Raw genomic sequence first — 16988 nt, forward strand, 5'->3', positions numbered from 1 at the left:
GAGAAGTACAGCCAAAAAAAACCTTTGGCTGTACTTCTCCTTAACCTGAACAAGCTGAAAATAGAAGCTGATAGGTTGCTATGCACAGCTGCACCAAATTATATCCATTCCAGTTTTGATAAATTCCGCTTAATGTGGTTTTATAAGTTGCACTGGTAACAAGCAATAACTGTATCTGAAAACATCAGAATCTGAGAAGGATTTCTTGCCTTTAGGTTTTAATTTCTTCACAAAACAGCTTGTGACCAAAGAAAAAGTCTGCTGTGCTAGTCTTATCTGAAAGAACTGCATTATTCTCAAGTAGTAAACACATACATTTTGTAATATGAAAACAATTAAAAATAAAGCCTTTGCTTGGAAATCTGACAAAAATCGAATACTGCATTATATGCACATGAACATACTGACAGACATAAGGGTCTTTCACACATACGTTCCGATCAAGTGCACCTGCCCATTTTTCAGGTGGACCTGATTGGAACCTCCATTCTCCTCTATGGAGCCACAGGTGTAAACAGACATGTGTCCGTTTAAACCCGCCAACATCCGATCTGATCCGCCAAAAAGGGACGGATGGGGAACCAATTCTCCTTCCATCCGTTGGATCGGATAAAATCGTACAGGCGGTCCGTTTTCATCTGATCGCCCACTGAGGAGAGCGAGCACCTCTGTGTCTGCTCTGCAGCAGTGCAGGGGACACAGAGCGGTCATCCGCTTGCTCAGCAGGGATCAGCAGAGAGCTCCCCCGCTCAGCAAGCGGATCCGCTAAATGGGTCCGTCCCATGTGAAAGAGCCCATAAAAGGAGAGACCTACTAAAAATGGTGATCTATACATAGTAATCAAACAGCTCCTAACTTCAGCTTGTTCAATCAAGCTTTTACAATAAAACCTGGAAGCTGATTGGTTACTATGCACAGCTGCACCAAATTCTGTATGCACCGGTTTTAGTGAACCTCCCCTATAATGTTTCATGGAGTAATGCAGGCCATAGACGGGGAGAAAAACGGCCGATTTTTCTTTTAAAAAACGAAAAATCGGTCGTTCAAGCGGCCGACGTTACCACCAATGGAGAAAAAAAAAAAAAAGAAAATCGGCCGTTTTTCATCCCGTCTACAGCCGGCAAAAAGTGTCCCTGCAGAGAGCTCCGCTATTTCTTTGACATTTACAGAGGTTGCAACAATGTATCTATTTGTATCCATTTAGGATACAGATGTTTTTATTCGGAAACAAATAGATACAATGTTGCAACCTCTGTAAATGTCAAGGAACTGTCAAAGAAATAGCAGAGCTCTCTGCAGGGACACTTTTTGCAGGACTGGAATTCCTCTTATTTTTCATCCTTCTTCTCCTTCTTCATCATCATCCTCTTCTTCTTCTTTTTCTTCATCATCATCCTCCTCTTCTTTTTCTTCATCATCATCCTCCTCCTCTTCATCATCATCCTCCTCTTCTTTTTCTTCATCATCATCCTCTTCATCATCATCATCCTCTTCATCATCATCATCATCCTCTTCTTCATCCTCTTCTTCATCATCATCTTCATCCTCTTCTTCCTCTTTTTCTTCTTTTTGTCTTCCTCTTGCAGGTCACTGCTCATGTGCAGATTTTTTATCGGTAAAAAAATCGGGCGATTTGCCCATTATTGCCGCGAAAATCGGCCGATCGGCAAAATCGGCCGATTTTTTTCCAACTTTACCGAAAAAAAAAAAACGGCCAAAATACCGAAAAACGGCCGAACAAATAGCCCACTAACGATCCGAAAATCGACCGATTTTTTTTTCAGCCGAAAAATCGGCCGATTTTCGACCCATCTATGGCCTGCATAAACCTATCTTTTATAGAACACATAGTGGTCAGCAACTCTATTAAGGACATCCAAACAAAATTTCAGTGGTTATACTTGTTTAGAAGTCAGCAAGGACAGATACAACTTTGCATGGCTTCAAAATACAACCAATGCACATCATGTTGAGAAAAGAACACTCCTTATGTAACATTCCAAGAAAGACAATTACACTGGAAATTGTCCCAAAGTATTTGCATCTTTTAAAAAAAATATATTCAAGAGCCTGAACATTTCAGTACACAGTCACCTAGACTAATCTGACCCATCAAGATCTGTCCACACATTAAGGGTTGATTTACTAAAGAACAAACTGTTCCACTCATTTTCTGCAGAGCTGAATGAATGTGGGGAAACTTCACTTTGTAAAGAATACCCAATCAGGTGAAAGCAAAATGAAAAAACAAAAAAAAAAAAAAAAAAACAGCATTTTTACTTTTGCTTGCACGTGATTGGATAATGAAAATCAGCAGCGCTTTCCCACATTCAAACTCTAGAAAAAATGAAATAGTGCAACTGCACAGTCTTTGGCTTTAGTATCACATCTGTGGTCAATAGATCATACAAATGTCCATACTTTAAAAACTGTAAACAAGCTTGGTATTTAACTCCTGTGGTCATGACATTTTTTGGGTGGTGTAGAAAAGAGTTACAGCCTCTGTCAGGCTTTTACTTCTGTGTGCAAGGAGATTTCTCCCTCTCCTCCTAACACTCAGCCCAGAACTAAGTGGGAAATAGAATCAAGAATGCAAGCAGCTATAAAAGCCTGATAAAGACTGTTTCCATTGACAGGATTTCCCACTACTACCTGTATCAGTGAGCACACAGAAAGTGGTTCTAATCTTTCCCCACTTTTCCTGCATAATGGTTTGACCACAATAAGGAGAGCAGAGCCTCAGCCATGTATTGCGATGTAATGTGAACAGTGTATGAAGTAGTACTCACCTGACATTGTTTGTTCAAGTCTGTGAATAAGGTTTTTTTTTGCACACTCCACGTCGGGTGTGGGACTGTCAAAAACCTGCCGACACCAAACCAGGGGACTGACTGTGTTCTGCGATGACGATAACCTTTTCTTTGGTGACGTATACAACCTGAAAAGGAAAATGGGGTTTAGCATATAGAAAGCTCTCAAGTCAAATTAAAAGAAAAAACAAAATCTAGCTATGAGCCCCGGTTCACACTGATGCGGTGCGGCACATCGCATGTAATTTGCGCAGGAACCGCAGCGCATTCCTGTGCAAATCACATGCAATTTCTGGGCAGTGCAATTTGAGCCATACATTTTGTAGTGCGAGACCCTTTTTTTTTGCCCACATCAGAATCGGATCACATGTGCGTTCACACCCATTCGATCCAATTATGCACATTGCATGTTAACTTAAAATACACACCCGCAGCGGTTCCCATGAACGGGGTGCAATTATGATGCGGTGTGGAAATCGCACAGAAACCGATGTGAATTCCTCACTGCATCAGTATGGACCAGGGCTGAATGCTCACTATACTGTGGCACAATACTCATGAATGTGACACAATTTACTCCACCATGGCAGAGGTCTTATTTACCTCCAATTTTATGATCTCGGACATGGTGGTATTTCTTAATTAGTCATGGCCATAGCACCAGCATATAAAAGTGTTGAACAAAGAACTACATGAATTTGGTACAATCTGAAATAGCAAGTAAACTGTTGCACGGCTTTCATGGATTTTATGCAGGATTTTCTAATGCAGCCACGATGCTAGAAAACTGTCGCTATAATTTTAGTGAATCGCTTCCCTATGCCCTAGGACTATACAGGCCATGGCTGTCAGCTACGGGTATGAGAAGGGGTGTATTTACCACAAGGCAAACAAGGCATTTGCCTAGGGTGGCATTTTTCAGGGGGCAGCCCCTCGCCCCAGAAGAAGGGATGAAAGAAGGGACATGTGCGCCATGGGAACCAGGTGGGATCCGAGAGAGGCTGTGGGCTGCTTGATGGTGTATGTAGAGTCTGACTCTCGTTCCCAGGGATGTCCAGAGCTGTGAAGATGAGTGTCTCTCTATTGCCAGGAAGGGGGGTAGTGGAAGGTTCACCCAGGTGGGGGGCAGGGGTGTTGTTGGTCAATGTCAGGGGTGGAGGGAGTGCTGGTTGGTGTCCGTGGGGGCAGACGATTTTTGTGTTGCCTAGGGCAGCAGAAAACCTAAATACACCACTGGGTATGAGTGTATTTGTGATGAGGACAAGCTAGGTATTATAGGAAAACAATTATTTTTTAAGCAGCGGTCTACATCCCCCCACATAACAGGAAAATATTTACAGAATTTACATATAGTCAATAGTCAAGCTCATTAATGTACAGATAAAGTTCCCCCCATCAAAAGTGCCACCGATTTGCCCCTTTGATATACGGCATAGGGAGCAGTGCACATCCTGCTGTCGGAGGCCCTTGACTATCAATCACTCCTGAAGAGTGCAAATCTCTGGGACATCACCAGCAAGAAATGTAAACAAGTCTCTCATGGGAACACATACAGTGAATATAGGCTATGTGACTCTAAGAGGGTAGAGAAGGCTCTGCATACATGTGGGCGGCAGCCAGGAGCAGCACAAAGACCCTTTACTTTAAACTTCGAGAAATGCATGCATCTCTGTTCATTTAGGTTCACTGCAGGAAGGGGAGACTTCAACAGTGTAGAATATACTCTCTATGAAGGTATGAAGCACGGAAAACCTTTTATCAAAAGAAAATATGGGAGCCTGGGCTCTCTCTTCATTCCATCACTCCTCTGCTGTCTGAACACCCCTCTGGCTGCCTGGTAAACTTTTCACAACATGCTTTGCTCATACGAGAAAAAAAGACAAAGTAATTACTTATAAAATACTAAAAATCAACTGGTTTCACATGACGTATAGAAATGCTGACTTTTTTTTTTGTTAATCAATTAAACACTGATTAACTAGGCATTAAAGTAGTTTATAACTCATAGAACATAATACTGCAATGATGACAGAACGCAGTCTTATCTATCAGGATTCCGGACTATGCTGGCCATACACATATAGATTCCTACACAATGAATGGCTGAACAGTTGGTGCATACAACCAGATGTAGCAGTTATTCAGCTGACAATTTTCTGCCAGAGTCCTTCAAGTTTTTTTACATGAAGGATGTTTGAAGGAAGGAGACAACACCACCACTCACGCAAAATTCAGCCAAGTCATCAGAAAAATGTGTACAGTGCATGTTCAGCTTAGAAGTATGAAAATCCACCGCCACTGCTGTTGCCCAAAGCAACCAACATAATACTCTCAGAAAACACAATTTGATTGGTCCCTATGGGCAGATAAAAAGAAAAACTATTCGAAAGGCACACAAATTGAAGTATGTTTGTCACTAAATCTTCTCTGAATCGGAATGAAAAATACAATAAGGAATAAGGTCTTGACCAGCTTTTCTCAACGTTTTTACTCCACAGGAACCCTTACAATAGTTTTTAGGTCTTACGGAACCCTCAAATCCTTCAGGAGTCATTGGGAAATCCATTGCATCAATTCTTTATTGGCTACACGGCAGGAAACAGTAGTAAACAACAAATGTGTTTTGGCTGAAGCCTTACTTACAGTAACTGATATATGAAAAAGGCTTTGGCCAAAAAGCGTTAGCATGTTACTAATGTATCCTGCCATGTAGTTGATAAGGAATTTACACAATGGATGTTACCAAGTAACTGGCTTTGTTGCATCAGAGCATTATTGCTACATTCCAAAAGCAATTGGGCCAGAGCACCAGTTCCCTGTCTCCCAGGTGTTCTGCAATAGAGCATGCTTTCTTTGTTGGACAGTCATTGGGAAAATGCCCTTACGTTGGTGGCCAGACATCTAAACATAAGATCATTGGTGTCATACTGCTGGCTCAGCCAAGAAGGGCCAAATTTAGACTTTGGGGGACTGGGGGCACTTTGGGTATGGGGGGCTCTGAGGAAGGGAGCTAGTCTCCTGAAACGCGTTAGCACACCCTGTCACAAGACCACCACTTGCTGGGACTGTCACATTGGTTCCTTGCTTTTATTTATGACTCTTGGTTTGTGAGTATACACTTTTGTCATTCTCAAATTCTTTTTTTATCACGGTAATGCATGAGGAGAGTGCGCCCTTTTTTGCTCTTTTCCAGTATTATCAAGATTCCCAGATCTTCAGAGGACTGCACCTCAGCGAGTGACCGTTATCGTGTTCCTAGGACGTTTATGGACCTGAGCGCTGGTTTTGCTTTTCTTTCTTCGGGGGCTCCTTCTACACAGACTTGGTTTACATTCTCAGTGATCGTCAAACATTGTATTTAAAATGAATGACACAATGTCATTCGGAGGTCACGTATGCACACATGCAGTCATGGCGCTCTATAAAAGTGGTTCACTTGAGCCACCAAAATTACAATATACCAGTCCAGAGTAAAAGCTTTTACAGATAATGGCCAGAAAAATATTACTCACCAAGATATATTTAATAAAAGAAAGTAATTTAATACATACCGGTATTTTAAAAAATATATATTTTATATAATTTTTAACATTGTTTTATATTCTTTTATATAGAGGGGGGCCCAGGGCAGTTGTCCCTTTTGCCCCCTTCTAAATCTGGCCCTGCTTCCAAGAAGTGCTGGACTCAGAACTATGCAGGCACCATGAGTTTGGAGGTAACCCAGCCACAAGAACCCCTAACAACCTCTGAAGGGGCCCTGCTTGAAAATAGCCAGACTAGACTATAAAATATACTCAAACGACAATCCTAGTACTAAAATGTAATCGTATATTAAAAAAGCGTGGCTATATTACATGCTTAAAACAAACTTTTACAGATAATTAAATAAAAACATTTTAAACAGATTGCAAAACAGTGATTAAAAGAAGACCAAACTCTGCCTGTGTTGTGTGGATTCACCACACCCTGAAATATTAAGTAAAGATCAGCCTTGTCACATGAAACGCACACATCTGTCACACACCAAGTTCTGCGACTCTATAAATCTGTTACTATGTGTGCAAGGTATGCAGGGCTGAACTTATCACTGCTTCTGTCTATAATGAGGTGGCAGCAGGATAGCTTAAAGGCAAAACTGACAACAGCTGCTAATTCTGACAGATTACAAACAAGCCTATAAAAAGTATTGTCTGAACAGAACACAGAGGATGGCTGCCACAACCCCTACCATTCCTCAGAGGAGGTCATCCCAGACAAAATTGTTTCCATCACTAGGCCAATCACTACAAGAACAACTGCAGAAAGGACAGGACACCAAAGATGTTTTAAAAGAAGGCTGGGCAGGATGGATTGCCTACTGTTCTCCAATGTAAAATATACACTGATCAGCCATAACTTTATGACCACTGACAGGTAAAGTGAATCATTGATCATATCATTAAAAAGGCATCTGAAAGTAGGAGGGATATATTCGGTGGCAAGTGAACATGTTGTCTCTGAAGCTGGTGTGTAGAAAGCAGAAAAAGTAGGGAAGCGTAAGTATTTCAGCGACTTTGACAAGGGCCAAATTATAATGGCTAGACGACGAGATGAGCAAGAGCAACTGCAAAACTGCAGCTCTTGTGGGATGTTCCCAGCCTGCTGTGGTCACGATCGACCAGACGTGGTCCAAGGAAGGAAAACCAGCAAACTGGCGACAGGGTCATGGGCAGTCAAGGTTCATTAATGGAGGTAGAGAGGGAAGGCTGGCCTGTGTAGTCCAATCCAATAGAAGAGCTACTGTAGCTCAAATTGCTCAAAAAGTTAATGCTGGTTCTGGTAGAATGGTGTCAGAACACACAGTGCATTGTAGTTTGTTGTGTATGGTGCTCATGCTGACCCATGTCCATGGCCAAAAGCACCTACAATGGGCATGTGAGCATCAGAACTGGACCACAGGGCAATGAGAAAAGGTGGCCTGACCTGATGAATTCAAGAATGGTTTGAGAAACACAACAATGAGTTTGAGCTGTTGACTTGGCCTCCAAATACTCCAGATCTCAATCCAATTGATAAACTGTTGGATGTGCAAGAAAAACAAGTTCAATCCCTGGAGGCCCAACCTTGCAACTTAAAGCACTTACAAGCCAGAAAACACAGCATTCCCTCAGAGGTCAAGTGGAGTCCATGCCTTGAGAAGTTATGGTGGGTGGTCATAATGTTATGGCTTATTGGTGTAAATTAATACTTCATAACCTGTGAAGTGCTTTTAAGGGGAGCAAGCACCTCACCAGTAGTATGGAATGCCAGGGAGTGCTCAGAGTGAGCAGGGATTGCAGCAGGCAAGTTCTACGATTAAAAAAAAAAAAAAAAACCCAAATAAAAAATATGCGCTTTTTTTTACATATTGAAATCACAAGAAAGTGCTTTATAAATTTGTAATGCATTCACAAACCATATATACATTTTATAAAGTAAATTGAAAGCAATTCTAAAGGCTTATTTATTTTTAAATAAAAAACATGTCTATACTTACCTGCTGTGTTCAGTGGTTTACACAGAGCAGCCCAGATCCTCCACTTCTCGGGTCCCCTGCTGGCACTCCTGGCCCCTCCCTCCTGTTGGGTGCCCCCACAGCAAGCAGCTTGCTATGGGGGTACCCACTGCTCTGTGCATCCATTCACACACGGACAGGCGGCTCAACTCCTCCCCCCTCTCTTTCATTGGCTCACTGGCTGTGATAGACAACAGTGGGAGCCAATGGCTCCCCCTTCTGTCTTAGCCAATGAGGAGTCCCATGAGACCCGAGAATCCAGTGCACATCGCTAGATAGAGAGGGGGCTTAGGTGAGTATTAAGGCTTAGGTGGGCTGGAGAGGAAAGCAGCACAGAGGTTTTTTTTTTTAACCTTCATACATAGAATGCATGAAGGTAAAAAACCTTGAGGGCCAGTTAACAGTATAAAAATGCACTCCGGATACGTTTTTTCTTACAGTTCACACCACACTCCATTCCAGTGCAGTTTTGATAAAGTTTACTATGTTCCAGTATGGTTCTGTGAAGAAAAAATGCAGCATGCTTTACTTTTTTTTCTGCACCGGAAACTGAATGCACTGGTGAGAACTAGGGCCATTGGAATACATGGAAAACACTGTCCATGCATTTTTGATGCAGAAAAAAAAGCACACTGAACTGCATCTAGTGTGAACTAGCCCTTTAGAACCACTTAAACTAACTTTTCTTAAAGTCGAACTAAAGGCAAAACCTTTTGGTCATTTTGGATAGAGTAAGGGAGAGTAACACCTCAATACATTTTTTGGCCTCTGTGTCTCAATGGGGAGACCTCCTTGCATTTCTTGTCCCACAGCCAGAAAAAAGGAAGCAAGAAGGAATTTACTCCAAGGTGAGGGAATCCCTTGTTGTCACCAGAATTAGTGTCCCCATTCTTAGATTTCCCTTCTCTTCTTGTTCTGGCGACAACCCAAAATTTGGAATTTTCTCTCACTATTGGTGAGAACAGTAAACAGGATAAATAGAGAGGGTGGATCTCCCTAGCGGGGGGTGCAGATGTTGATAAAAACCCGAGAGGTGAAGTAATAAGTAAGAATTTGCCTTTAGTTATACTTTAACCCTTTATCCCAGCCTTGTCATGCTTATTACACATATTGATACATTCATAGAACCTAATGGCAGAAACAAAATGGATATACGGTTTTTGTAGATGCTGACTTTTAACAAACACAGAACTGACTGGAACTCCGCTCACTAACAAAATATGTATGTAAAGTAGACTCTGTTTTCGGTGGATTCTTACCACTGGTTATTTGCATTCTACACAGATTCAGCAGACTGTCTGATAAGCTTACAGGAATGCATATGACATTGGAGCTAGACTTCCCGAGATATAGAAATAGATGTATAGTGCTAAAATACCAAACTGTACAAAAGTGTTACAACTCCTATAGAGTGTCTGAGGTCAGCGCAGCTGGATGTGATAGGTCAAGCAATACACAATACACAGCTGTTTATTCTGCACACATTTTAAGTGATAATAAAAGGCAATTTAAAAAGCAAAAAAAGAGAAAAAAAATTTGATATATATATATTTTTTTATTTCAGGTACTTATATAGCGCCGCTCAACTTACGCAGCACTTTAAATATATATTGTACATTCACATCAGTCCCTAACCCTCAAGGGGCGTACAATCTAAGAGATTATATATATATATATATATATATACATACATACACATATATATATATATATATATATATATATACACACATACATACACACACACACACACACACACACACACACACCGCGTTCCAAATTATTATGCAAATTCCATTTAAGTGTCACAAAGATTAAATATTTTGTTTTTCAGTTTAACTCATGGATGGCATTGTGTGTCAGGGCTCTTTTGATCACTGAAAACAATCTCGGACACCTGTGATAATTAGATTGGCCGGTGAGCCCAATTTAAGGAAAAACTACTAAAGGAGGGTGTTCCACATTATTAAGCAAAGCACCATTTTTAAGCAATATGGGGAAGAAAAAGGATCTCTCTGCTGCCAAAAAGAGTGAAATAGTTCAATGCCTTGGACGAGGTATGAAAACATTAGATATTTCACAAAAACTTAAGCGTGATCATCGCACTAGTAACAGATTTGTGGCTGATTCAGAGCACAGACGGGTTCGTGCAGATAAAGGCACATTGAGGAAGATTTCTGCCAGATCCATGCATCGGATCAAGAGAGCAGCTGCTAAAATACCATTACATAGCAGCAAACAGATATTTGAAGCTGCTGGTGCCTCTGGAGTCCCACGGACATCAAGGTGTACAGTCCTCCAGAGTCTTGCAACTGTGCATAAACCTTCTATTCGGCCACCACTAACCAATTCTCACAAGCAGAAATTATTATTATTATTATTATACAGTATTTATAAAGCGCCAATAGTTCGCTCAGCGCTGTACATTACAAAGGGAGACAGAACATGTGACAGAACAATACCAATACAATGCAAAACATGAGGGGATCAAGGGCCCTGCTCTTTCGAGCTTACAATCTAGGAGTGCCTTTGAAATGACTGTATTGGGCAGAAAAATACATGAAGACTAATTTTCAAACAGTCCTGTTCACTGATGATGCCGTGCAACCCTGGATGGTCCAGATGGATAGAGTAGTGGATGGTTGGTAGACTGCCACCCTGTTCCAAGAAGGCTGCGACATCAGCAAGGCAGTGGTGGAGTCATGTTTTGGGCCGGAGTCATGGGAACAGAGCTGGTCGGCCCCTTTAGGGTCCCTGAAGGTGTACAGATGACCTCTGCAAAGTATGTGGAGTTTATGACTGACCACTTTCTTCCCTGGTACAGAAGGAAGAACTATGCTTTCCATAATAAAATCATCTTCATGCATGACAATGCATCATCTCATGCTGCAAAGAATACTTCTGCATCAATGGCTGTTATGGGGATAAAAGGAGAGAAAGTCATGGTGTGGCCTCCATCCTCCCCTGACCTCAATCCTATTGAGAACCTTTGGAGCATCCTCAAGCAAAAGATCTATGAGGGTGGGAGGAAGTTTACATCCAAACAACAGCTCTGGGAGGCTATTCTGACATCTTGCAAACAAATTCAAGCAGAAACTGTTCAAAAACTCCCAAGTTCAATGGATGCAAGACTTGTGAAGCTGCTATCAAATAAGGGGTCATATGTTAAAATGTAACGTGACCTGTTAAAATGTTTAAAAAGTTAAAATGTTGTTAAAAGTTTGACTGAAATAGCTTTTGATTTCAGTAAATATGCTGCAAACACAACAAATGACAATTTTCAGTTCTTTACAACCTATAAAGTGTTTTGAAACTTACTGTGCGTAATAATTTGGAACAGTGCATTGTAAGTTTTTTATGTTTAAAAAAAAAAATACTGTTATTAGGAGGTTTGTGCAATAAAATTTGAATTGAACTTAATAGTTGATAACATGAGAATTATGCTGACTGTTATTTACATCAATTATTTAGGTAAATGAGAAAAATATCATTTGCATAATAATTTGGAACAGGATGTATATATACACACACACATATATATATATATATATATATATATATATATATATATATATGTATATCTCATACTTACCTGCTTGTGAACCCTCAGTCCTGCCAAGTGTCCCCAGAGCAAGCAGCTTGCTATGGGGACACCCAAGCAGGCTCTCTCTCAAGCCACTGCTCTGGATGTCCATTCAAACCCAGAGCCGCAGCTTAGCCCAGCCCCGTCTGCTCATTTACTGTGATCGACAATCAGCCAATGAAGAGGGAGAGTCTCCGGACAACTGAGGTCCTCATGCACAACTCTGGATTGCGATGGGGCTCAGGTAAGACTACTGTACACAGGTTTTTTACCTTCATGCATAGAATGCATGAAGGTAAAAAAACAAAACAAAAAAAACCTTGAGCCTTACCAACCACTTTAAGGCAAAGTGTAAAAGTTGTGTATTTGAACACACAAGCAGGGATGGATGCTGCTCAACCAACCCCAGGAGTCCAACGTTGAGGAATGGCCTCAGCCGCCATTCTGGCCATGCCCTCTGACTCATTTCACCCCGTGCACCGGGGTCTTGGTCACAGAGGTACACATCCTCACTGCCTCTGTGACCAAGCCCCCAGAGGGCGGGGTGAAACATCAGAGGGCGTGGCCAGAATGGCTGCTGGTGCCATTCCTCAATATTGGACTCCTGGGGTCAGTTGAGCAGCATCCATCCCTTCACTTGTATTGGTAGACACTGGAATTGCTCGGACTCATGCTCCCCTCCGCTCACTTGCCGGTGGGGTGATCCCTTCCCTTCCATCCATAGCTTGGAGCAGAACCATAAGGTATACTTTTCCCTATGAACACACTGAAGATTTTCCAAAATGCACTGCCTGCTGCAGCTAGCAAGTCTCTCTTTGTAATACTGAGACACCTTCTACAGTACTTCCTCATAGTAGATGTAGGCGACAAGCAGTGTCACTATTCATTCTCGACCCCCCCCCCCCCCCTGTTGTCACAAAAAAAAAAAAAAACGTGGCCATGTGGGGCGCCACCCGCCTGGCCGCATTACTCATTCAGCCTTTGTGGTTATCAGCTTGTAGTTCTCAATGAACTACTACCACGGTGCTGTGGAACGCTGTCGTAGTTCATTGTGTCTTGTCAGTGTAATTGTCTGCTCCTATGAGGTGCGAACACAGATAGACAGGTCTGCAGAGTTATGTATTGCACCAGCGATTAGCAGGAATACAATGCTTTCCAGGCTCCTAAATCAAAAAATAGTAAATGTACATTTTTTTACCTGCAAAAAAAAAAAAAATGTGCATTTATTATTTTATGCCAAAAAGGTAAACATATCCTTTAACAAAACAAAACAAAAAAAAAAAAAGGAAAAAAAAAACAATACCAGAACTACTTTACACGTTAGTTTAATAGAATATTCCTTCCTCTCTTGAAAAGCATACAAAGGGAATTTACCAAATTTCTCTGGGCACATTCTCCAGCCAGAATTAGTTGAAATTGCTTATTTTACCAAAACCTACGGAGGGGACTAGGTATTCCCAATCCTTTAATAAAATGCAGTTATTCTTCCTTCAAGCAATCGATCAAAGAAGGTATTCTGACATTCCATTACAAGGAATGCCCTGGATCTCTTCTGACAGACTGCTGTGGGAATGATACTGACTGACTGCTTCATAGATGTCATTTCTGATTTTGCCTTTAGTACTACTTTCATTCTCCAGGGTCTTGTTTTTAGAAAACATATCATTGGGGGTATTAACTAATCTTTAAACCTAGTATGTGTTTTTTTAAAGTGTGTGAATAAAAAAAAAAAAAAAAAAAAAAAAGCCTCTAGTAAACACACGGGTTGACTATTTAAACTATTAAAGCCCATATTTGGTATAGATAAACATACTCCTTTGTTGTGGCTGTGCAAACATTGCAAGGGTTAAAATACTTTTTGTGTCAAGGAGATGAGAACAGCAATTTTCCTTACCCGATTCTCCACTCACAACAGCTGGCACTTCTCTACATTCTGGCGATAGACTGTCCCTTGGCATCCCCACATGCAGTGCAGGGCTATGAGCCCTGCATTGGTCTTGATGATGCCAGCTGACCTTAGACCACTGGAGTTTAGGTGAGAAGAGGCTGCAGGGACTGGTCTAGCAGAGCAGAGGAGCCCAAGGGAGAAAAGGATCATGTTGCATGTTCTCCCTGTGCCTGCGTGGGTTTTCTACGGGTACTCCGGTTTCCTCCCACATTCCAAAGACATGCTGGTAGATTAATTGGATCCTGTTTAAATTGGCCCTAGTATGTGTATGTATGAATGTAAGTTAGGGACCTTAGATTGTACGCCCCTTGAGGGTTAGGGACTGATGTGAATGTACAATATATATGTAAAGCACTGCGTAAATTGATGGCGCAAAAACATGGCACAACCGCGCACTTTTGCCGTCTGTCAACCGCAAGTCTAAATAAAGGTCTTAAACTGTTGTAACCTGTTCCCTATATGTATGCAAGCAGTTAACCCTTGCAGTGCAGGCAATCCCACACTGCAAGAAAGGTCTTTCAGGTTTCCCAGAGTTCAAATTTAAACTTTCAAATTCATTATTATGGTTATTATTTGTAACCATTTCTAAAAAATTATATATCTTTAAAATATAAAGACTCAAGACACAAGGATGTCTGAATGAGTACAACTGCTTTATTAATCAGAATGAAAGTAGAGCTGTAGTCTGCACACTCGTATAACATGACCTCTCCTGGATATGTTGAGCTGTCTCTTCTCATCTTCCTCAGTTGCTGGAGTCATGCAACATTACAGCCTGAAGCTTTTTTTTTCTATCAGATTCTGTAATGTGCATTATAAACTATCCAGTGACCTAAAATCAACCTCCCCTTTGCATTTCTTTTCCTGGCAAATGAAGCCATACTTCTACACTCCAACTCCTACATGCTATAGATTTATTACAGCTTAATACAACATTTGCTGCCTGTAGCAGAATTTCAATTAATTACAATTTCAGAACTAAAGTATATATAAAACCTCACCTTGTAAAACAACCCATTAAGTTTAAAATAGAAATTATAGATAAAACATTTGTGAGTAGATATTAAAAACATTATAAACTGTTTTTCCCTTTTTTAGAAGTGATTCCATTCCCTCTGTTCTCAGCTGCATAAGGAGCACAGAAAGCCGAGGGAGGAGAAACAGCAGCAGTAGGGGGGGGGGGGGGGGGGGCCGTGTCAGCACAAGTCTGATCATTAGAGAAGAGCAGGCTGAGTTCCCAACACAGCTAGAGAACTGACCACGCTGTGCTCTCATGCCTACTATAGTCAGTTTTCAATAGGAAAGCAGAGGGACTGGCAGGAACACCAGGGATTTCACACAGAGGATGCAATACAATGAGAACAGGATACTTTTTCATATAAGTACATACTGTAGTACAACATGCACATACCAGGAATATGAAATGTTGGGTTTAAATATATTTTAATGCTTAAAAGGATAACTATAGGTATAAATAAGGTGTTCCCAACTGGTCCCCCCTTGCCATCCCCAGCAAAGCTATGTGGCCCCACACAGAATTTAGATCAGACAATCATCCAATGTGAAAGGCCAGTTCATGTTCTCTTTGGGCCAGTATAGGTTCTGAGGCCTATGATGCAGCCTATGAATTTCATAGGGAGGGGGAAATTGTGAAAACCTTATTTAAAATTATTTTTTTATAACAAAAAGTAAAGTCACAGTATACACTCTTTTATAGTTATAACATTGTACCAACAATACAAACAAAAGTTATATTTGACAATCCAATAGAAGCTTACTTGGAAAATCTCCTTTCATTTTGCGGGTTCTGCCTGTCTGCTGCTTGTTTATTTCCACAATTGCCTGGATTCCCTACATGCATTGCAGCAGCTACTCCTCTGCTGTTTACTTTCAATTTCTAAGGACTACATATCCCATGGTACCTTGCTGTCTGCAAGTAGTGATGTGGTACATTTCCTGCACAGATTCTCCTCCCCTCAGCATCTGGGGCCTACAGGTATGGCAATTATATTCAATCTTTTTCTTTACCTACTGGGGTCCCTTTACTGTACAGGCAATTTTCCTGAAGACTAGCTGCACACTTTGTGTAAAAGGAACATGTGAAAAATCATGCGCTCAACAGACAAGCCCTTCTCATCGCACCACCCCCTTAACTGCTTCCTGACCGCCCTATAGCAGAACTACTGCTACAGGGCGGCAGGGCTGCGCAAAATCATGTATATATACGTGATTTTGCATTTCCGGATAGGGGGCACACCGCCATTGGCGGCTATAGCTGTCGATCACCAGGTCCAGGATTCCCCGCCGGCACCCGGCGATTGCCGAGGAACACTGACAGGGGAGAGGTTGGTATGTAAACAATACAGATCTCTCCCCTGTCAGCACCAGCATGCTGCTTTGTAGTGCTCTGCAGAGCACTACAAAGCAGCCTGCTTACATAGTAAAACATACACACAGGACACATAGTAAAACAGCACACAGCTAACCCTTTGACCGCCCCGTTGTTAACCCCTTCTTCTCCAGTGTCATTAGTACAGTGTCAGTGCATTTTACTAGCACTGATCACTGCTTGTAATGTCACTGGGGATATCAGTGGCAGTTACTCAGTTCCCCCCAGTGTCAGAATGCCTGCCGCAGTCCCGCAATAAGCCACTGATTGCTGCCATTAGTATTACAAAAAAAAAAAAATTCCAGCATATATACCGCCATTTGTAGATGCTATAACATTTTCACGTAAACCAAATAATTTACACGTATTAGTATTTTTTTTTTCTAGCAAAGACGTAGCAGAATACATTTTGGCCTAAATTTATGACGAAGTTTGATTTTTTACATTTATTATTTCTAGATATGTTTTATAGGAAAAAAAAATAAAAAATATTGTTCTTTTTTTCAAAATTGTTGGTCTTTTTTGTTTATAGTGCAAAAAATAAATAAATGCAGAAGCGATCAAAATACCATCAAAAGAAAGCTCCATTTGTGGGGAAAAAAAGAACATAAACTTCATTTGAGTGCAGCGTTGCATAACCGTGCAATTGTCAGTTAAAGTAACGCAGCACCGTATCACAAAAAAGGGACTGGTCAGAAGGGGAGGTAAATCCTCTGGAGGGCAAG

At 41.3% G+C, this 16988-nt stretch overlaps 1 protein-coding gene across 1 annotated transcript in view; it reads right to left on the bottom strand.

Moving 5' to 3' along the window:
* The window catches only part of SLAIN2 (SLAIN family member 2), a 91213-nt gene that overhangs the window by 50319 nt on the left and 23906 nt on the right, over positions 1 to 16988 (bottom strand). The window contains exon 2 of the mRNA XM_089690116.1: positions 2790 to 2938. Coding sequence (XP_089546242.1) covers positions 2790 to 2938 — 149 coding nt within the window. The remainder of the gene's footprint in view (positions 1 to 2789; positions 2939 to 16988) is intronic.

Source organism: Staurois parvus, unplaced genomic scaffold, assembly GCF_062004578.1.
Source record: "Staurois parvus isolate SC_StPar_1 unplaced genomic scaffold, SC_StPar_1.0 ptg000517l, whole genome shotgun sequence".
NCBI lineage: Eukaryota > Metazoa > Chordata > Amphibia > Anura > Ranidae > Staurois > Staurois parvus.